Consider the following 21804-nt stretch of genomic DNA (forward strand, 5'->3'; position numbering starts at 1 on the left):
CTGCATGGCTCATTTAAACTTGATGGGTAATTAGAGAGTTGCCTGAGTTTGTGATAGTTAGTGTTAATATGACCTTTGAAAAAATGTTTAAATAAAAAACAACTGAACTGAAACATTAATCCCTTGAACTTAATCATGAGGATAGCTCCATTAACCTCCCTTTGCATAGTACTCCTTAATCCAGTAATAGCAGTACAGACAAGAAGAGGTATTTTTCCTTTTAAGTTCATTGTAGTATCAGAAAGTAAAAGCCTTCAGGCTATTTTTAATGAGGTTGAACCTCTGGGCAGTGCGGCTCTTACATTGAGCTGTAAAGTTTTAAGAGGTACAGTAAGAATTCCATACTAATTTTGCACCCCAAGTCAAAAAAAAAAAAAAGTAAAATGGTGTGCTGTGCAATATAGCATGAAACAATGAGAAGTGGTGGGTATATGGGTGAAAAAAAGATGGAAGTAGAGAGAAATGAAGATAGCAGTAGTATATGGACATAGAGCAGCCATTACCAGCATCAGACTTTGCATTCTTAACAGCAATGGTACAACTTAGTTTAATATTAATTATATAATGAATTTAAATCAAGTTCCAACTTTTTGTCATTGTTAAGCTCAGTCTCAGCTTCCCTTACACTGCCCTCTTGGAAGTAGAAAGGCCAAAGTACTAAACCATTATTCCTGCAAGATGGAAAGTGAAGGACAGTAGCTGTGTGTCCACTGTTAAACTTCTGCTAGGCACATAGTAATGCCAAAGTTGAGTGCTTTTGAATATTTTGCCTTCAAGAAGTAGAACACTTTGATTTTTTCTAATGTTTTTACTAACAAAACAAAAAATGAGAGCATTACAGTAATTCATTCTGAGATGGCTAAAATCATGGACAGCAGTTCAAAAATGTATAGATTATCCTGCCAAAACTTTTTTTTTGACAAATAAACTGTGAAAAATGAATAAAAATAAAAAGTCACCTAACCCCACCTGTGAAGCAGAGTAGCAAAGTCAATATAAAACTCAGCTATGAGATGAAAATGTGCTTGTGTACTTCTGTTTTATTGCCTTCCCAGAGTGGTCTCCATCCAAGACATGAATAGCTGAGCTATCTTTCTTGGGTTGCTCTTCAAGCACCTAAGAAATTTCGTGTTTGGTCTTTAAGATGTTGCTTTCACCAAATTACAAGTATTTACGTTTATTAATCATTTGATCAACACCTGCCTCAAGCTCTGGGTAGCAGAAAGCATATTTAAATTTCCAATTTTAGCACAATAGCTTAAAAGTTGAAAGCTTTTAGAGCACCTAAATGATTTGAGAGACTGTATCTTAATTTTCAAAATTAGCTAATTCTAATTTATTTTAAAAAATATTTACCGAACAGGTTAAGACATAGATAGCTAGAAAAGAATATGCTTATCATCCAGTCATTCATCCACTTAACCTCTAATTGTCTTCTGGGAAAGATAATATACACTGCCAAACTTCTGAACTGGCAAAGTGTGATACAGGTAATTTTCTTTTTAAAAAGTCCTTCGCATGTCAAATGAAGTTTTCCTTTTATTGGTATGTTTAGGGACATGTGGGTGTTAGAGCAGAACAGGCTACTTCACTGAAACAAAAGTTGCACACTACTCTCTCAAAAGAAAGTCTTAGCTTGTAATGTTTCATTTTTCTTGTCTTTCCACAACCTCATTTGAAGAAAGACAAACAGCGGTCAGAAGTAGGGCTAATGATCAGAAATGATATCTGGATTTATTTGGCAGCGTGGCAGTTGCCCCACTGCCCTATTCCAAAGGAAGTGAAGAACATTGCTTGAATTGAGACATTGCAATAAATAGTAGAAATATTTGCCAGTGTTTGCCTAATGTTACTACCATATGCACATTTGACTGCATACATTTGTGTGTGTCTGATACCTCTGAGTTAGATCCTAAATAGATTTTTTTCATTAGGTTATGTTAGAGAATAATAGGTTGGTTGCTAAATTGGCTCATCGTTTGGGGAGATGCGTGTCTCTGCTAATAGTAAAGAGGAAGCTAGATTCACGTTGCTAGTGAGCTGGAAATATTTTGGAATAGCCTTCATTGTTACAAAGGATTACAGAGCTGCAATTACTTGAAAAGATTTTGGAAGAAACTTCTGAGGCTTTGATCTTTATTCAGAGAGTGCTTGCTTTCTAGTCTAAAAACATTCATTTTAACAGGATATTAACAGAAGGACTGACTGCTCAGTAGTTTTCCAAGCACACTTTTCAGTGAGGTTCCATCCTGCAGAGACTTTCTAATACGAAGAGGTATAGTCAATGCGCATTATAAGGCTTTATCAGCATGATTATTTTTGAACTAATGACGGCTTGCTTCTAAAACTCCTTGCAGTTCCCTGACAATAATCAACGACATGGAAATTATACTGAGCATATACCTTAAGAAGCATGCTATCTCAAGATGCACAGACCTCAGTGTGTGTTCAGAGCTTTTACTACTCTAAACAGGCTTGAGACCTTGGGCTGAGTAGGAGGGCAGAGCAGACTATCACAGCGAAAGGAGGTGCCAGACTTAATCATAGGATGCGTCTCTTCCTTTTCCATTGAGTAGCACAGGGATGCCTCTAGAGAGAGACAGAGAAATAAATTATTTATTTCCTTTTCATTTCATTGTTGTGTTTGAGAAGCAGTCTCTCTGCTCAGAGGGAATTTTCTGCAATACTGATGGGATTGCTAGAGATGTCCTGCCAAGAGTCAGACACAGGCTACGCTATAATTATCTGTTAGCAAGGTGGATGTGAGAGACTGAAAAGCACTTTGTTAAACTGTATTCAGAGTTCAGTTTAGGCAAGGATCCAAAAGATGTGGTGTGGGTTTCACCACTGTTTTTACAGGTCTGTATTTCATCAGCTCCTGAGCCCTTGCACAGGAGGCCTTAAGCACCTGAAGCTTTCTTGTCTTGTCTCTGTCCTCTTTCAAAAATAGCCAGAACCTTGCACTCTGCAGAACAGCACCACTTTTAGGCAAAACACATTATATAAGTGGCCCCATGGATTCCAGGACCCCCAGGAGACACCCTACTCAGCTGCTCTGGTGCTGCACAGCTCTGAGAGCCTCGTGTCCTCTGGTCCACCCGGGATTTGAAGTATTTCTGGACTATATTGTTGCTGTTATAACCTCCAGATGTCATTTAAAAGGAGTTTCCAAGGGACTGTTATGGCCTCTTGAGCTGAGAGTTGCAATACTGCTACTCTTTCAAGGCTTGTGCTATTGGACAGTCAGCTGCCTGTTTACGGGGTGCAACATGGAAATGAAAAAATCACCATCCGTAGAAGGTAATGGATGCACTGATGTTTTTCTTGCTTGTTTGTTTTGAAGACAGTACCCAAAATATGGACAGCATTTTTTAAGAAAGGACCAATTAAGAAGCTCCATTTGAGCTATGTCACTAAAGTTATTCATCCTGGATCCATCCCAATAAACTAAGGGCAGTATCTGTTGATAGATGAGACTTCAGTGGAATTTCTCTGGATTTATTGCATTGAAACAGAGCAGATTCTCTTCTGCTTACAGTGAAGTTAACTTTCTCCGGTGATAATGAAAAAGAGCAGAATCTAGCCCGAAAATACTATACATCTTCATGAAGAAGGGATTTTTTTCCCATTCATACCAGCTCAAATTATCTTTATTGATATGCATCATGAGATGCATAGGTCACATATTTATACAGTCAACAACAACAAAAAACACTTGACAGATTAAGAAAGCTTTTTATCCACAAAAAGAAACAGTTACACAAAATACTCATCAAAAAGAAGAATGATTCCAAATATACAGCTTACAAGGCACAGAGGAGGACTTTGCATGAGAATAAATTGCTGCCCTGCTGAAGAAATAGGAAACAAAGTTACTGTGAAGAAAATCCTCCCACAGAATTCAGTACAAGCTCTCTCTTTAAAGAAAACGCAAGAGATCTGAAATTACTAACAATAATATAACTGCCAGTAGGAAAAAGTCACCATTTTAGGCTTTTGCTGCAAGGAACTTCTCTAACTCAAAAGTTTTCATCAGCAGTACAGTGCAGGCATGTGTGTATATAATACATACATAATCTGGACACCGATAGACATCTCATCACTCAAACATTTACTTTTTAATTAGGTCTTGGAATAGATGTTGCTTTACTATACAGAAAGAAGATACGCGTTTCTTTATGAGAATGTTAAAACCTAGGAGCCTAGGTCCCAGGTTTCTTCGCAGTCCCATTGGTTTAATTGAAGTTGCAGTTAATAAAGGTGGAGACGCAGATTGATGAAGGCCCTAAGGTTACAGTCTAATGCCTTGAGACAGCAGATATTAAAGGACTCATTTATATGGGGACTTGTACATTGGGGAAAGTGCAGCAAATCACGTTTGCTTTAATAAGAAGAGACAGGAAGCTGAAACATGGAAGATAGCAGTCAGGGAATGTCAAATAGGGAGCATATGAAGAAGGGAAGATAGCACAATATACAGTTTCTAGATTCCTTGGCTTATAAAGGGCTTCAGGTGCTATATTGATTTTTTCAAGCGTGTGTTGGGGCAATTTCTAAAGTAGAGTATCTGGACGGTGAAACCTGTTGACATGGGAAACCAGGGGTGGGTCAGTCGAAAATACAGCTACCCCTGAGCAAGGGCCCATGATCTCAGTCAGGAGTGGCACTGAGACCATGCAGGACAAGATTAGCTTGGTGTCTTAGACCTTGTATGAAGGATTAGGAAGTTTTATGTGGAAGAAAAAGGGTTCAAGGTGGGGCTAACGGACAGAAAGTCCTGAAGTTGGTGTCACTTATATCTGTCGTGGTCTGAAAAGTAACCATTATTTGTAAAGGCAGTGGTGGGAGTGCAGCAAAACTGAGATGTCCTTGTCTGAGGACAGGAATCATTAATGGGAGCTTTCCACTCTGTGTAAAGACCACACCAGCTGTCATTTACCTAGTGCAATGCGTGTATCCGTGCTGTCTCTGTTACAGAGTGCCTTTAGGTTTTCTTTAACGATACCGTGCACCAGCATCATTTGAGATAAGGCCTCAGCTACCTAACAGCTTTCTTTCACATTTAGCTATATCGTCCTTGAGTTAAGCCCAAATGTTAACACAGTGGTATGTTCCTTTAAGCACTTGCTTACGGTTGCTGGGAGAAAGAGAAAATACTTTCCTTCAACTCTCCGTTGCCTTCTAATGAGCTCTGCACATGTAGCGATGTTAACTCTGCATCCCCAGCTCTGGCTTCCCAAGAAACTGCATTTCCCAGCTGCTTTCTTTGGGCCATTCTTCTACATGGCAGATGCAGGTATATCACTTTGGGGAAATGCCTGTAGAGGAGTCCTGGGTCTTCCCAAACCCATCAGCCTCACCTTGAGTCACCATTTTCTGCAGGCCCCATGGCACGCTGAGCCCCACGGAGGGACCGAGGCCGCAAGAGGCACCAGGACAAGTAAGCAGTGGTTACTCCTTTGTCTTCCCAGCAGAAATCTGCTTAGTGGAAGGAGTAACATGGTTCTTAATAAGAAAGTCCTCCTGTTTCCAATTAAACAAAAATTGCTGCCTATAAATCACTTGATCCCTGCGCTCTGTTCCTCAATTTCACTCTCCCTGTTATTGAGCCTCCATCTGCTTTTAACAATTCTTGCTACTCATATGTCTTTTAATGCTGTATCCCTCCAGAATGGCTTTCTAATTAAGTAAGCTCGGAAAATGAAAAGCTGCAGAACAGCAGCTTGCTTGTTCTCTGTACCCTTAATCCAGGAGTCCTGTATGCGCTCTTTTGGAAGCTAAATTGAGGTCACTGACATTATGCATATTTGTTGTCTGATGCAGTCTTAAAAGCCCCAAATCCTCTATTCAAAATTATCTTTAGGCATATGGGTCAAGCATTTGCAGGAAGAAAAACAATATTTGGAGCTTTAGCAGATTTAGAGAAACGGGGGAGGAGTGAGAAAGGGCCTGCAATCTCAGACCAGTATTTCTGTTGCAGTATGCTTTCACTGACCAGTGAAGACATCAGTGTCACCGGTGTTAACAAAATAAATAGTTAGTTCCAATGATATGTGAAAAGGAAAATGGGAGCTATGCTAAACAGAAATGTCCTGTAGAGGTTGCAGTCACCCTTTTGCAACGAATCATGTAGAGACTGGTTATTAATTCTTGTCAGAATGCATCCTGATGAAATTGCATAGAAGAAATTAATGCAGTTGAGATTATCATCAAAAAAAAAAAAAGAACAGGTAGTATTTCTGTGCCACTAAATCTCATACTGCATGTTGGTAGTGCCACAGAAATTATAGATACAAATCAGTTTCAAAGTGCAACTGGTAAACAAATGTAGTAACCATGTACCAAAAAAGTCATTTGTTTTGACATTTTTATACTCTCAACCTCAAGGGGAAATAATGCTAATTACGATTTTTTCACGTTTGGATTTAGAATTCAAAAATCATTAAAATCTTTTCAAAAGCTTGAGAATAAAGGGTTTCCTTTGGGAAAGTCAGACATTGCTGGAGATACTGAACTGTTTAGTCCTCAGCGTGCATTTTATCTTGATTGTTAAGCCAGGTAATGTTGATTATTTTTCGTTCATAATTCCTTCATCATTCACAGCTAGAAAGAGCATGATCAGGGTAAGAAAATATTTATGAATAATGCAAAATAAGGTAGATTAAAAAGAAAGGCTAAAAGGAGCACAAAACTCAGAAAATTGGCCTTACAGAAAAATTGCAAGCAGTATGGAAAATCTGAGACTAAGAAAAGTTTATTTTGAGTCATACTAAATATTTTTCATTGGAAGAACTTCATCAAAACAAATATGGCCTTCATGAATGTTTTTGATTTAACAAAATCGCATTTGGTGGATTATTTTTTTCCACCAAAATGTTTAACCAGTTGTATTTTAGACACAACTTTCTCAAAACATTTTTAAGATTAGTTCTTCAGGTGCTTTTCAGGTAGTGATCTTTCCATTATTTTGAGTTGAAAATATATTTTTTAAAAATGTGTGATCTGGATGAATCTCAGTCCTTGTGTGATAGTGGGTTGGTTTTACGTTAGGTAACTGCCTCAGGGATGGGATCTTACATCAGGGGAATGATACTATGTGGTCACTGCTGCGCAGACCAAGCGTGCAATCTACCAAGTTGTACAGGGAAGGAAGAGAAGGGAAAATAGTCTGGAAATCACTGTGTTTACTAACTTCCGAAATACCCCTTTTGAGGTGCAATGGGAAGGAGCAGCAATACTCATGTTAACAACTTCAAAGTATTCAAACTTCCTGCTGTGACAGGAGGGTGAGAGGTTGGAAATGGTTTCCCCCACAATTTCCCTTAGGCTGTCAAGGTAGAGGTCGGAGGTCGGATGGAAGTGGTGCTGCCTGTCAGCCAGCTGTGTGTCAGTCTGTTGTCTTCAAGCCATTGAGGCTGGCTGTGGGGAAGATGTAATAGACTTTCACATGACCCTGGCAACTGCATCAGCCCACAGATGCATTCCCAAATTTGTTGTGTGTGTGATTCTTGTATAGATGCTCCAATTACAACAGGATTGGGAACTCTTTGGGTCTCCACGACCACACACATACTCACTGGAGACAGCTGGGGTCAAATTTTAGTCCACTGGTTTTATTTACTGCACACAGTAAGGTCTTTGCTCCTGCCAGCTACAATCCTAGATCCAGTTGCCCAAAACCAGAAATATTTGTGCTTGTGCAGATAACTGCTTCCCATGGGTTGAGCTACCGCAAAGGTTTTCTTAACTTTCCTCCACACCTGAAAGTTCTTGGTAGCTTGTTATTAGATTCTTATACCTAATTATCCCAGCTTGTTTGCTTTTCCACAGGGGATGAGGGATGAGATCTATTTCAGGTAGTGAGAAAAGAGGAGCTCAGTATTCTAAGCTTAAAATTAATGGCAAGATAGTATCAAGTACCCTAAATGTGGAGTAATTAAAGATTAAGGGGTTCAATATATTTATTTTCTAATTTTCCAAGTTCTTTTAACCAAAACACTCTACGTGAACTTCAGCACTCCTGGTGACTTGTGTTGGCAGCACGTTGCATTTTTCATGTGATCATTTTATTTTTGTTCTTGGTAGAAACAGAAGTTCATTAGATCACGTTGCAAGTATTCAGAAGTCTAGAGGGGATTGATTGGGATACTCTGAAACCACAATTTCTGCTTCTGTAATTCTTTATTGATCAAAGTTACTGTTTTTAATCCTATGGTCACTATTTTAATGCTGTTATTTTGGTATGCTTAATAATAATAGCTAGGTATAAGTGCTATAAAGAGCTTTCATAATACCATCTGTTTCCTTCCCTGAGTGCATTTTCCTTGCTTTAAGCTGAATGGCCATACTCACTTTCACCTCCCACATTCCAAGGAAGTGTTGCTGAGGCCTTTCTCTGAATGATGACCCTTTTTGGAAAGCAGTTGTAGCCAAGGATGCCAAAGAGCCCTTTGAAATAAAAGGGAATGTGAGCCGATCAGCTGGGCAGCTGGCTGGCCGCCAGGAGCTCTGCTCGCTGAAGCACAGGCTTAGTCATGTAAAGCCCCGCGCATTTGCCGTCCATGTGGCTAGCTGCTGTGTTGGTTGGAGCTGAGGTTCAAAGGCTGCAGATTTTGTTATTCCGGGGCACAGAGGCGCAGGAGCCCAGGCCCATCAGCCACCCGTGCTGCCCAATGCCTGGCTAAAGTCAAAAGGGACCCTCTGGCACGGGCTGCCTGAGGGAACCCTTGTGGGGTACAGGTAACAGAGGCAAGACAGTTGTAATCAAAGCCTCAGCATACCTACTGTGATCTGGAGCGGTGGTGCATATAATCACAAACTGTACAAGTTCCATGAAGGACAACTTGGTGTCCCCATTGTCCACAGACAGTTTCAGGCCTGTCATGATGGGTGTAAAGTTTGATAAACAGTCATATAGAGTGGAGAAGAGCCCCTTTCTAACCAGATGCAGCTGAGGATGGCATATCATGAGCTTTATCCCTATCCCTGCCTAAGTTTAATCTCTCTGCTTTCGTCTGTAATTTGGGGGTAACAAAACTGATACATAACCATTTTGTAAAGCTGGTGTAAGCATCAACTGATTGTTTTTTCTTTTTTAACTAGCACCATTTGGTAAGAAAAAAAAGGGTAGGTAGATAGAAATGTACATGCAAGAGTTAAAGCTTATGGCCACAGCCTTCAAGAGTGTAACGTATTCATCTCATATCCCCAAGGACTCCACTGCAAGCATGTAATGACAGCTCCAAATTTTAAAGTATTAGGTAATTGCCTGTAAATTAAATACATGGGAATGTGATTTACCTGAACAAGAAATAATGTTTCCAACCTCCACAAGATTGATCACAGGTTACATTGATCAGTACGGGTTTTTTTGTTGGGGTTTAAAGAGAGGCCAGAGGATCAGTAAGAGGGCAAGTAGTGAGCTAACACAAGGAGGAAGGTTGTTATGTGTTAATGGAATAGTGGTCTAGGTAACAATCTGCCCATCTAATCATTAGTCTCATCTTCCCCTCCTTGTCAGGCACTAAAATCCTAAAAGCAGTTGTACGTCACCTTGCTTAGTAGCTACAGAGCAGAGAAATGCAGATAGGTGGACTTGCAATGGGAAGCAACCCAAGTGGACAGCAAACTGAACAGTAAGAGCACACTGGACCAGAGGCTGGTGGGGTGCTGGTTGTGCAGAGGGCTTTTTATATACACACCCACACGCCCACTTGCCCTTTGCCGCCTATTCAGTTTGTGCGTTATCGGTCCAAGAGTCTTCAGTGCGCAGCAGGACAGGATTACAGGGATACTTTAAGCAGCTGGGTGGCCAGCAGCAAAAGGCTACATGTACTTCTAGGCAACACCAGCCCATTTCAGCTGGTGTTTCATAATGGTACCTGGCGTGGCACTTTGTCACAGAGTCAGAAAGACGAATAAAAGATGTACAAGACTACTGCTACTAATGGGAGGACAACCTCCCATTCATGCATGAACAGTCATCTCCCTGTAGGGCCACAAAATATCATTATCGTTGTCTGATAAAAGGACACTGAGACTTAAAAAACAGCTAGGTTTTTCGAGTCAGGTTTTAAGCAAGCAACTTGTTTCTTTAACCCTGACCCACAGCTGTTTGCCAGTGTTGTTAGGGGCTGGTGGTTTAAGGCAAAACACATGGCTAAAGCATTGTGAGTGATGCAGGTTTGCAACCTCCGGGCTCACTGAAAAGGACCTCAGTGAGGTCTGGCAGTGGGATGGCTGTGGTGTGCCCAGCCTCACCTGTTGTGCTCTTCTTTGCAGCTGAGTCCTGTGTGATAGCTTGGGAGTCAGGGAATGGGCTCTGAGGTGCTTGTTTGAAGCTGAGCAGGGGGAAAGACTGATGATGCCTTTAAAATCAAAAAACCCCTCATTTTTACACACTGTTACAGTTTTAATCAACCCTCCTTGTCTACTGTCTGCTCCTTCTCAACTAACTTCAACCTTTTCATGATTAGATATCTATATAGACTGTCTCTGGAGACACTGAAGAGAGAGAGGTAGCTCCAGATTGATGTCATTTCTATTAAACACTCGACTTAGGGGGGATTATCCGCTGGAGGCATTTAGGAGGTGAATATTAGGCTCAACTGCTTTATAACAACATGCTTATGGTTGCACTGGGTTCAGAAAAGGTTCTGTTTCTGAGGGATTTCAATTATTTCTATTGCTTTTGAACCTAATTAAGCAAATCAAGGTTCTGAAGGAAGTTGAGAGCCAGGAGATTTTCTTTGACTTTGGATTTTACATGCATCTTTCTATACCAGAAATGCCCAAAATGTACAAGTTCAGTTCCTCCATATACAACAATGAGGTGGGGGGTAGAGCAGCCCTTCATCCCCACCTCTGGCTCAGATGTTCCTGTGTAAAGAATTTAATGTCCTTACATAAAGCCTCGTCTTCCAGTGCTCTAGAGCCTTTCCCTTCACTCTTAGATTAAAAAAAAAAAAAAAATAGTGTGCAGGGCTGCCTGTCCCTAGAGCAGCTTCAGCTAGGTGGTGCCTGGCAGGGGGGGAGTGCTTGGACACTGTGTTCCCATGGATTGCGGTGGGCAATGAGGGACAATCAGCATAGTTTGTGGTTTTTTTCCTGCCAACCATGCTTACAGCATGGTTTCTCTCTCTCTGATAACACATTACTGTTGGAAGAGTTATCATAACAGAGACAAAAGGAATATCCCTTCAAAATATCTAGACATAAAGCCAAAAAACAAGAGTTCAAAAGAAGAGTACTGTGTGAAAGAAGGGTACTATGGTACTGATTGAATAACTGTTGGCACAAACGTGTATTTTAGCGGCATGGTGTATTTAATGCAACCATTTATGCCCCAGACTTGTTGGTGTTTATCAGCAATGTGATGCCAAGGTGGGAAATGGAGGCTGGAACAGCAGGAAGATTGCCAAAAACAAGGCAGGGAATGAGCTTTAGAAGAAAAAAAAACAAAAGGAAAAGGCTAGATCATAGATACTGAGGAAGAAAAGCTGCAAAATTTGTCTAATGTAGATCTAGACCAGGTGAGCTAAGGACATTGATCTGCACATCAGGAGAAAGGAGAAGAGGCCTCACAAAAAAAAAGTCAGAGATGCGGGATGAAAACCAGGATGAAAGCACAGGGAATGGCATTGGAAGGGCTCAGAGGGAGGTGTAGTGGTAAAGTCACATGCTGTGGACAGGAGATGGATGGTAAGAGTAGCGTGTGTAGGTCCTAATGTTTGAGTAAAAATTTGTATTACCAGGTGAGATCCATCACAGTGGGGTGAATACTTGAAATTAGATTGACTAGACTTAAGCATAGAGCTGAAAAATCAGAATTCATAGCATCTTTATACATTCCTGAAAAAATACAGCTCAAAATACAATTGTCTAAGAAACTATTGCAAAACTGCTGCAGCTACAGTTAGCAGAATCTGACTCCCTCTTTTTAAGGTAGGTGGATGGGTGGATGGATGGACGGACAGAGCGCTAGCAGTATTTGGCTTTGGAACTCAACCCTTTTGCTTCCTGCCATGTTCAGATCGGTCATGACGAAAAAATTGGCTTTGTCTTCAGTTGAAACTTCCATATGCATTAACGCTTTTTAAAGAATGGATCATGCAGATCCTTATATGGGCACTAAAAACAAAGGCTAATTGAGTAAATACTGGGAAAGGGCCCACAGCTTCCTGAAGACTGATAGCCAGATTTCTTTCTGCATGCCTTTTGCATCCTGTTGATGATATGACACTTTTTCCCTAGTAATGTCCAAGACACATACTACATCAATCAGATAATGTAACTTTCCATGATCTAGCCCTAAAAAATGTAACTTAACTTTTTTCCCCTCTCTCTCTGACTCTCTTTGACAACTGAGTTTTTCCTAATGGTTTCTCCAACCCAAGAAATTTGGCACAAGTTATTATATTGTTCTCTGAGCAATGTTTGTGGTGTGATTAATGTGTGATTTGCTACCTGAAGCTTAATTAAGGCCATGATCTTTCAAAGGCTTATCCGTGATCCTTACTATACCTGAATGAGTTGTGAAAGCCAGTGGGACTGTGGGCACTAATACAGCTAAACCACGAGTGTTTTAAGGATTTGGGTAGCCAAGCACGATACCCAAAACCGGCCTTATGCACAAAGGGCTGCACTTTCCTTCAGCTTTGCAATGGCTGCATGGTTATTAATGGGCATATTATAATTGTGGTGCTAATATGGAAAAGAAAGGAATATATTTTTGAATCATGCAGAAATGATTTATTAATTTCCCTCCCCGCCCCTCATGTGGTACTTTCCCCAGCTGTATCTAAGGTAAGTCACATCAGATACAACTGAAGACAGCTTGTTTGTTTTGTTGCAGTTGCAGGTGGAACTTGATCAGGAATATCAAGACAAATTCAAAAGACTGCCTTTGGAAATTCTGGAGTTTGTACAGGAAGCCATGAAAGGGAAAATCAGTGAAGATGGAGACCACAGTTCTGCCCCCTCTTCCCTGGCATCTGACAGTGGAAAATCAAATCATAAACCTCTGCAAAGTGAAGAGGAATTGGAAGAAGATAATTCAGAAAAAGTGTTTGATACTACTTTTTAACTGCCCAAGCAACAATCAGTGCGCGAGGGCGCACCACTCCCCAGCTGCCTGGCTCTGCTTTCCCAAAGTGAGCTGCCACTGAAGTGCTTCGGAAGGCAGGAGGAATCTGCATTCAAGTGCACATTTCCCAAAAGGAACGTTTTATAAAGTATTGTGCAAAGGTCTTCATTCTCATTCTTCATCTTATTATTATGCTAAAGCTTAGTGCAGTTGTAATGGGAAAATTAATATGTTAATCATTCTCTCTCTCTTTTTTTTTTTTTTTTGGCCAATTTTCAATGGGTAATTTTCTGGCCATGTTCACTGTTAAGAATGTTTAATGAAGACCAGTGTATTGAACAGAGACAAATGTGTGCAGATTTCCTTTTGAAGTGCCAGCGCAAAGTGCTCCAAACTAATACAGATCCTAGAGAATATTATAACAGTACTTAATTGTATTTGTTTCCTACTTTATAACTGCACCTTGACAGCTGTACCATCATTTTACATTTGCACTGAAACATTTAATCCTTTTTAGCTTTGCAAGCACTGGTGGCTTGCTGTCTTGATATCATGTTTATCACGTGGAAAGAAATATATTTGCTGCTGAAAATTCTTGGAACTGTGGAGACGAGAGAAAAACAAAGAGAAGAAATTTGCCTGGAGATTGTCAGTGTCTGTGTACGTCTGTGTTTGTTACACTGTGTGAGTGCATATATGTTTGTATATATATATATATATATATGTGCACACACACACATCTGTCTATATACACACATGGCACGTTTCTGTTTGAAGTCAGCATGGTCTGTTGGCCAAATGAGAAGTTTCAGGGATACGTGAATAGAGAGTCTTTATGAAAGCTAACATCTGGGTTATACTGATATAAAATAGTCATTGAATCATGAAATTCTTTTTGTGGTGTTAGTGTTGTAAATCAAAGTAGTTTTAGAATATAAATTTGATATATATTTTGCAGACACAAAAGTATTGATTTTAAGTATCATATTTTAAGCTTACTGAATTTGATAGGATTATAAAATGTTTAGGACTACAGTATTTGAAATTTAACAGAATCTTCCATTATTTTTAAGACTGAGGTTCAGTTTTACTAAGGTCTGAAATTTAAAAGCAAAATATAAAAACCTGATCACTGTTATTTAAAAATGTATATTAATCCGTTTAACTGACTTCTTAATGTAAGAACAATCAAAGTTAATGTACTGTATGATATGCATGAGAGAAGTAACAGCACATTTTCAGAAATTTATATCAAACAACAGAGAGACTTCAGGAAAGTCAGCATATTTGGAAAGGTAAAGAAACGCTATTCTCTGGCATCCGATATTAACAGAAGTAGGAATTATAAAACATTACAGATGGATTCTTATTTGTCCCCAAGCCAGTGCATGATGCTAAAGGCTTTTCCCTCAGCCGTGTAGCAAAAAAGTGTATTACGGCAAAAAACAGATTTGCATGGAGCGGCTTGATCCTGCAAATTCCCATCGACAACTTAACACTGCGCACCACTGGGCTCAGTGGAACTATTTGGGGTAATAATGTTCACACACATTTGCAAGATTGGGGCCTTACTTTGTATTCAAAAGCAAACAGAGAAAGAAGTCAATTAGGTAGAAAGGCATTTTAATACATTATAACAGTTAAGTTACTTTACCTCCTTTCCCTCAGGATTTTAGTACTTTAAAGGAACTTATTTTATTTAAATTTAAGCAATAAAATACAAATCAAGCTTAAAATTTCAGTTAAATAATTGTGTATATATATAAGTTCAAATCATAGACGAACAGTATTTTGATGTTTCTTTTTAAATTTAGAGCAGAAAGAAAATTGCACATTGTTTGAAGATCATATTTTGGATTAAAACTATTCTGATTGATGATGATGAAATTAATGAGCATAAAATTCAAAAATCTAATTTCCATCTTAATACTAGAGAAGGTGAATCCTCTGTAAATCTTTATTTTGCACTTTGAAATCAAGCTTAATCGTTCATGGAAAATGAAGAGTCAAGATGTAATGCTGCATTTTATAAAGTAAAAATGACATACTGTCTAAATTATTAAAAGAATAAACTGATGATAGCACTCTTCACAATAAAACTGAAGACTATTGCATTATAGAACTCATTGTACAGTGCAGGCTTTTAGGTAAAATCTTAGCTCCTTTGAATTTCAGTGCTACATTCCCATGGACTTCAGCGGAGCCAGGACTTCACCACAGTCTTCGAAGAAAGTTGGGGAAATACCAATTAACCTTTTATTTATATTTAATAAAAGAAAAAAAAAAGAAAAAAAACCTTCTGGTTGGATTAAGTATACTATCAGCTGTAGTCATTTTACAGTACGTTTGTATTTGACCATTTACTGTACTCACATTTTTTTATATCTGTACAGTGCCACTTTCTGCAGGTGTAAGGTAGTGTGTAATACTGTACATCTTGCATTGTTCGAACTATTTCAGTGAAACAGATATCATTTAATATTGATATTACTTGAACTAGAGTAAGATAATGAAAAAGGGTCTTTATGATGTGCAAGTCTTGTGCCTTTTATGTATTTGCCTTGTTCCGTGTTGAATGTGTGGAAATGCTGTATCGTGGACTTTCTGCTGTATAGAATAGAGCTGTCTATATTAAACTAGGTCGTGCACTTCAGATATCTTTACACTACTGAAAATAGCTTGTTTTTGGCAGTATAAACAGAATTTTAAAAATTCTAATGAAGGCCAGACATTTTAGATTTAACATGTTCATAATTATGTTAATTAATGCTCATGTAGTAACTAAACATTCACTGAAAGATAACTAAAGGGACATCATTGCTTGCCTTTTTTTGAAATCAGTGTTGCTCTTGTACATTGTATTAATAGTGTCTGTGATTGATTAGTCCTTGGTGATTTGCTTTCAAAGTAGGATGAAATATTTCAGTTAACTTGTACATATTTTTTGGTTCTTCAATCTATGATTGTTTCAGAGGCATAATTCACATTTTTGTAAAAATTCTATGCAATTTTGTGGCATGATGTTTCTTCCACTTGTAATTTTATGTGCTTACATTACAGATCCAAAGGACAAATAAAAATTTCTTAACACAAAGTGGTTGTTCTCTCTGTTCATTGACTCTATAGTGGAAGTTGACTCAGGAGACCTTCCTGACCTCAGTGGCCTTACACCGAGCCCTCTGATCTCAAAAAGGGCAGTGGCACAAGAAGCCAATGAGTTTTCCCCGCAGGCTCTTGTGCTCACTACAATAAGAACAAGAAATTGTACATGTGAGGACATCCTCTGCCCCTCCCAGGGAAAACATGTATTTGCTGCTGTTCTGAAAAAAATGGAAAACAGAAGAAGTGCATGGCAGCTAACAAACCGATAAGAGTATTTATTGGTTTACAAGACAGGCTGTTATAGGACAACAACTGCAAGATTTTCAGCCATACCTGTAAACTACCTCAACAAATTATAGCAGCCTTACTTCTTTCCATTGCCCCAGCTGTTTCACTAATCATCTATGCAATTATATATGTGCTGTGAAATGTACCTTTGCAGGGGCCATTGAGACCATTGGAAAATGAATCTATTCCTTTGGCTTTTGACTTTCCTTTCCCCATTTAATTTACGAGGTAAAAAATTATCATCTCTGGGAGAAGAGATAAGCAGGTATATTAATCCAGTGTACTAAGGGATATACCTATTAAAATAAATAGTCTCCAAGGCAGTTAGATTCAAATTGCTCACTCAGAAAGGTTTGGGGAAATGGGGTCTGAAGAGAGGAATGGACATGGTGCAGCGTAAAAGCAGAAAAGAAGGGAGGAATAGAGCTGAATATCAAGACCATTAATTTGACACAAGAGAGTAAGAAAATGAAAGAAATGGAGGTGGAACACTGCAAAAGAAAAGAAAAAGGGGTGCGTTTCCTTCCTGAGGAAGGAATAGCGGGATGTGAAACCATCAAGAATGGGGTTTTGCAGAGGCTTTGTCATGTAGTGAGGCGGGAGAGTGGAGGAAGACAGGAATGCATCGCGGATGAGTGGGGTCAGGGAGCAGTGTGGTGGGAAGACTTTCAGGAGGATGAGGGGGAGACCCCAATAACGAGGAGGACGGACAGTGACAGCAAGTACAGCAGGAGAAGCCAGGAGGCCATGGGAAGGATTGGGAAATAACCCCGGACTCCCGTGGGGCTCAGCAAGGCAGGATTCTCACAGTCAGCCGAGCAGACGTCCCCAGCACTTGTTGTACTTGGGCCACAGGAGACTGACTTGGCTGCTGAGGAGAGAGGGTGGCAAGCTTAGATGTGTGGAAGAGCTATTTGGAGGCCAACCAAGGGGACAATGGTGTCACAGAGGCCAGGCAGCAGGGGCAGAGCTGTGTGCTCTCGTGCAGCTGCGGATGCTAGGCAAAGCAAGCCTTGCTGAGGCTTCAAGTGGGCTCTGCAAACCCATCAAGAAGCCACCAAGATTCAGCTGCAAACCTCAGGTCACCATTTCTTACTGACGGATTGGGCTTCAGTGACTGCATGTGGCTTGTTTGGGCTCTCATTCAAAGACCTCTTGCTTACCCCAGTAACTGTAGAGGGAGTAGAAGAACCTAACTCTGCATCTGATTTTCACTTCTGACACCAGGCATCAGGGAACCAGGCAGTGTTACTTAATTTGGAAACAGATAAATCCTCTCCTGGATTTAGCCCTAATCATACACAGAAGACACCTGAAAGCTAGGTGAGACTACGTCTGTGATCCTGCCATTTCCCACAGAGTTGAAACAATCCTGACCTCCTTACCCAGCCCTGCCCAGAAGTGGAGCATCCCTAAATGCGCACAGCAGGACTTGCTTGGCCATCATTAGACCTAGTTTTGCCCCAGGGTCAGGGCCCTGGCCTTGTTCTCTTCTTAAAAGGCTCAGCAAGAGAATGAGGATTTCCTATGCAATGAAGGAACAGCTACTTGGCAAAAGGGTCAGTGCAGGAAATTAAAGCCATGTGCAAAAAGCAGTTGGTGATGGTCACTGGCAAAGTTAAAGAAGCTGACTGCAGAAATGTGTGCTGGAATTAAAAAAAGGTCCTCTAAAGAGAGAAGCTCTCCAGTAGTGTGCACTGGTAGGACAGTCAGCAGGAGAAAAGACATGAGGTTTGTGCTGCTTTCCACAATGTAGTTATATTGCAATTCTTCTAAGTGTGTGCGGTTCCTGAGTTCATCAGGATTGGAATCGTGGGAATAGCATCCTAAGAAAGATGGATGTCAGAAAAAAATAAAAAGGAAGAAATTGAAAATCCAAGCGTTCAGCTTGCAAACAGTAAAGAGGAAAGGAGGGGAGGTAACACATTGCCTATTGTATAACTGAAATGATTTTAAAGGCTTGGGTTTTGTGGAATGGTGGGCTACGAAATGTGGGGAGGAGAGCATGCTGTGCCTCGTGGTGAGGGGTGCCAATCACCTTGGCTGGAGCCTGCCAGAGCAGGTAGAAGGACTTTAGGTAGCAAGGGCGGTGCAAAGCTCTAATTAGAAACAAATGGAAGCCAACCTGACAAATGCAAAGAGATTTATATAACCTGCTACTGTATCAATGGTGCAAGCCTAGCTAATGAGCAGGAGAGGTTTCGTTGCTGAAAACTGTAATGTAATTAGTGTTTCTGAACTGCAGTGGGATAACTTGCATGCTCAAATACATGGATATAGCCTCTGTAACAGGGATCAAAGCAGGGTTTTTTTTTTTTGTTTTTTTTTTGTTTGTTTGATTTTTAATGAAATAAACAAGCTTTGTTCTACTCTTAGGTAACATTGCATGTTTAGTTAGTAAGTGGCGCTGCATTCATCTGCTCTGCTAGTAGCAGCAGCATGTGCCCTGGAGTTGAGAGAACTGCAAGCAGAGTGGATGACTTGCTTTCATCTGGGTGAGAGGTTAAAAGTGTTAAATACGCTGTGCAAGTTTTGTATCTGGATTTTCAGGAAGGTGCAGAGAAAAGTTCTGCCAGTGCTGTATATTGACAGCTGAAAGTTAGGCTTTCATGGGAAAACCACTAGAAGTTGAGGAGCGCTTGAGCCTCCTGGAAGCATGACAAGAACTGGAAGCTGTACACAAGCATGTTAGAGGCAAGGCACAATATTCTTTCTTTTTTCTCCTTCTGTATAAACTCACCAGAGGTGATTAATTGTAAGTACTGAAAGCAAAGGTGGCTGTTGAGCTGCAGAGGACTGTGCCATATTACGTTACTTGCATCATGCAGTCCGTGTAGGCACAGCAGAGAGGAGGGCAATGGCTGCAGGGCCACTGAGCCAGACTAAGTGATCCAGCTGTCTTTCCTGCCCTCAAGGTCCATGAATCTTAGCACAATCTTGTTCTTCTCTTGGAGTGTGTTCCCCCCACCTCCCCCAAAAAAGGCTGTGATTGCCTTGGAAAAGGTTTTGTAATGTCCTTTTAATTGCAAAGGCTGGCAGCATAATGCTGAGCATAGTCTCTACGGTTCAGTTATATGGGACATCTCTCAGAAAGTGAGCTGCCTCTCTCCAAGGACGTAAATCTGTAAAACTGTGGCATCCCAGGAGCTCTGAGCAATAAATAAAGAAAATCAACCCCAGTGCTCTCGCAGCTCGCCACCACCCGAGCGGGGCAGATGAACTCTGGCTGGAAGCAGAGCCGTGAAGTCTGTGGTGAGAGACGCCGCTGACTCATCGAGGGCAGCCAGCCGGCCTTGGGGAAACAGCTGGAGACAGAGCCCAAGAGAGGAGCAGGAGGAGGCAGCACCCGGTGTATGCCACGATTTCCATTGAAGGGTACAAGGATCTCAGCAAAGAGCTTGGTCCCTCAAGCTCCCTTTTCCATCTAGGGGAAAAGCCTCTACTGATGTAAAGGGATGCCTAGAAGTAGGAAGAAGCCTCTTTCCCTTTAGTAAATAAATACTACTCCCTGCTTTCACTTTGCTGCTCCAAAACGCTGCCTCTGATCTTTAAGCACCACCTCCGCTGCTTGCGATGGCAGCAGGGCTGTTAGCTGCTGTAATTTAGTGACTGGAGGAGGCCACAGAGGCTGCTTCCTTCTGCAGTGCGCAGGGCAGCGAGCTCTCAGAAACCTGCAGACAGCTGCCAGACCCAGCGGAGAGGGAAGAGGGAAAAGCTTTTCCCAGTACCCAGGAGTTTTTTTTTTTTTCCTGCACACGCTCTGTGCTGTCAGCACCCACAGTGAAGTGCGGGGCACGTTTGGTGCAGTTCTGCATGTGACAATAGGCCCAGGTCTGGGGCTGTATTTGGTGTGGTGCATCTGCTCTAGATAAAAGCTGTTTTAAGAGCAGCCCCTGGGTCACTGAGCACAGTGACTTCTGCTGTGCACCTGGGTAGATGATGGGAGCATAGGTGGTGTCTCCTTGCTCATCCAGAGACAGTGTTTCTTGGATGTGTTCAGTCTCTTTTTAGTGTGGAAAAAGGCACTCCTAGTTCGTCATTATATGAAACTCCTCTCATACAGCACTATTTAGGTGCCTTCAATCTCTGGCTTAGCATGATGAACAAGTCCTAATGGCTGCAACTGAGCCCACACTGCTGAGAAATCTTGTGTGCTCTCTCTTGCACAGGGCCTGATTTAGCCCAGTGCTTTGGAGTATTCATCAGCTAATGACTTGCACATCTTGCTGCTATTAACTCCTGTTATTATATTAGAAGCCTAGAAATAGGAAGAAAACACCCTGGTATCTCCTTGATAGCAACAAAATAATTACTTTGTTTTCCCTGAGGACATTCAGCTTGAGGTGTGTGCGCTCTCTCCCTTTCTGCTGGAGTTACTTCATGAAAAGCAATGGTCTTGCTATTTCCATAATTTAAAAACTGTATCAGGCTTAACAAATCCCCATTCTGTCATTCTGCTGACAGATCAGGGAGTGATGATAACTTTCTCGTGTCAAAGTAACTAATGAGAATGAAATTATTTGTCTCTCTGTGGAAATGCTGCTGCTCTTAGCTCCTGCGGGATGCTGCTGGTCCCCACTGGCGCAGACCCCGATGATAGTGCCATGGGCCATGTGATGGAGGAGCCGTGGGGCGACCATGGGGCCAGACAGGGTCTGGGGCATGGGGACAGACACTGGTGAATGTTACATGTACTCATAAAACTCTTTAACTGCACCTGTGTCACTGGGAGAGTCCGTGGGTTGAGGTGAATTTGACACAGTCGGTAGTGTCTTGCCACATGGAGTTAATACAGCTGCGTATTTTTTTTCCCTGTGTTCTGATCACTTACAAGCACTAGGATAGTCACAGCAATGTACTATTTGACTATCTATAGTGCTATCATAAAAATAGTTGCATTAAAAAAAGCATGGGATCTGCACGTCTCAAGGAAAGGAGCTGGATTTTCACGCAAACTGATTCTTCCGGCAGGTTCCTGCCGTTCTCCTGGGTCCCACTTTCATTTCTCAAAACATTTCCCTCCCTTTGGCACTAGCTGACGCTCTGCAGCAGCTTCAGCAGAAACTCACGACGGTCGAGGCGAGGAAAATCATTTCCGTCCCCAGCTGTTCTGTCAATGCTTGCCCGACTGGCTGGTTTGCATCCCCACTCCTAAAACTCATGGAGCCCATATGGTATTTATTCTAACGTATTTGAAGTGCCACTGGGCAGAGTGTGTCCTATTTATTGCACACTCAGTTTCTGAGCACTTTGGAGCATCACTAGAAGTAAAGAACTGGCTTTATAAGATGATGCTTGTAACTTGTTGCTCCAGGTAAGGACTTCTTTGA

The 21804-nt window shown here is 41.0% G+C and overlaps 1 protein-coding gene and 1 long non-coding RNA gene across 12 annotated transcripts in view; one reads left to right on the forward strand and one right to left on the reverse strand.

Moving 5' to 3' along the window:
* Window positions 1-16178, forward strand: part of PLCB1 (phospholipase C beta 1) — a 415451-nt gene extending 399273 nt beyond the window's left edge. For 7 of the 10 annotated variants that reach the window (XM_083828903.1, XM_083828908.1, XM_083828901.1 and 4 more), the window contains one exon: window positions 12854-16178. In XM_083828903.1, coding sequence (XP_083685029.1) covers window positions 12854-13084 — 231 coding nt within the window. In that variant the 3' untranslated portion in view covers window positions 13085-16178. Of the gene's footprint in view, window positions 1-5382; window positions 5441-12853 lie in introns of all 10 variants that reach the window. The other 3 variants (XM_083828906.1, XM_083828904.1, XM_083828909.1) reach the window with 3 other exon arrangements.
* LOC310896552 overlaps window positions 1-21804 on the reverse strand; it is a 69068-nt gene that overhangs the window by 14666 nt on the left and 32598 nt on the right. The gene's annotated exons all lie outside the window — the stretch shown is intronic.

This window comes from Anser anser, assembly GCF_964211835.1.
Source record: "Anser anser genome assembly, chromosome: 3".
Classification (NCBI taxonomy): Eukaryota; Metazoa; Chordata; class Aves; order Anseriformes; family Anatidae; genus Anser; species Anser anser.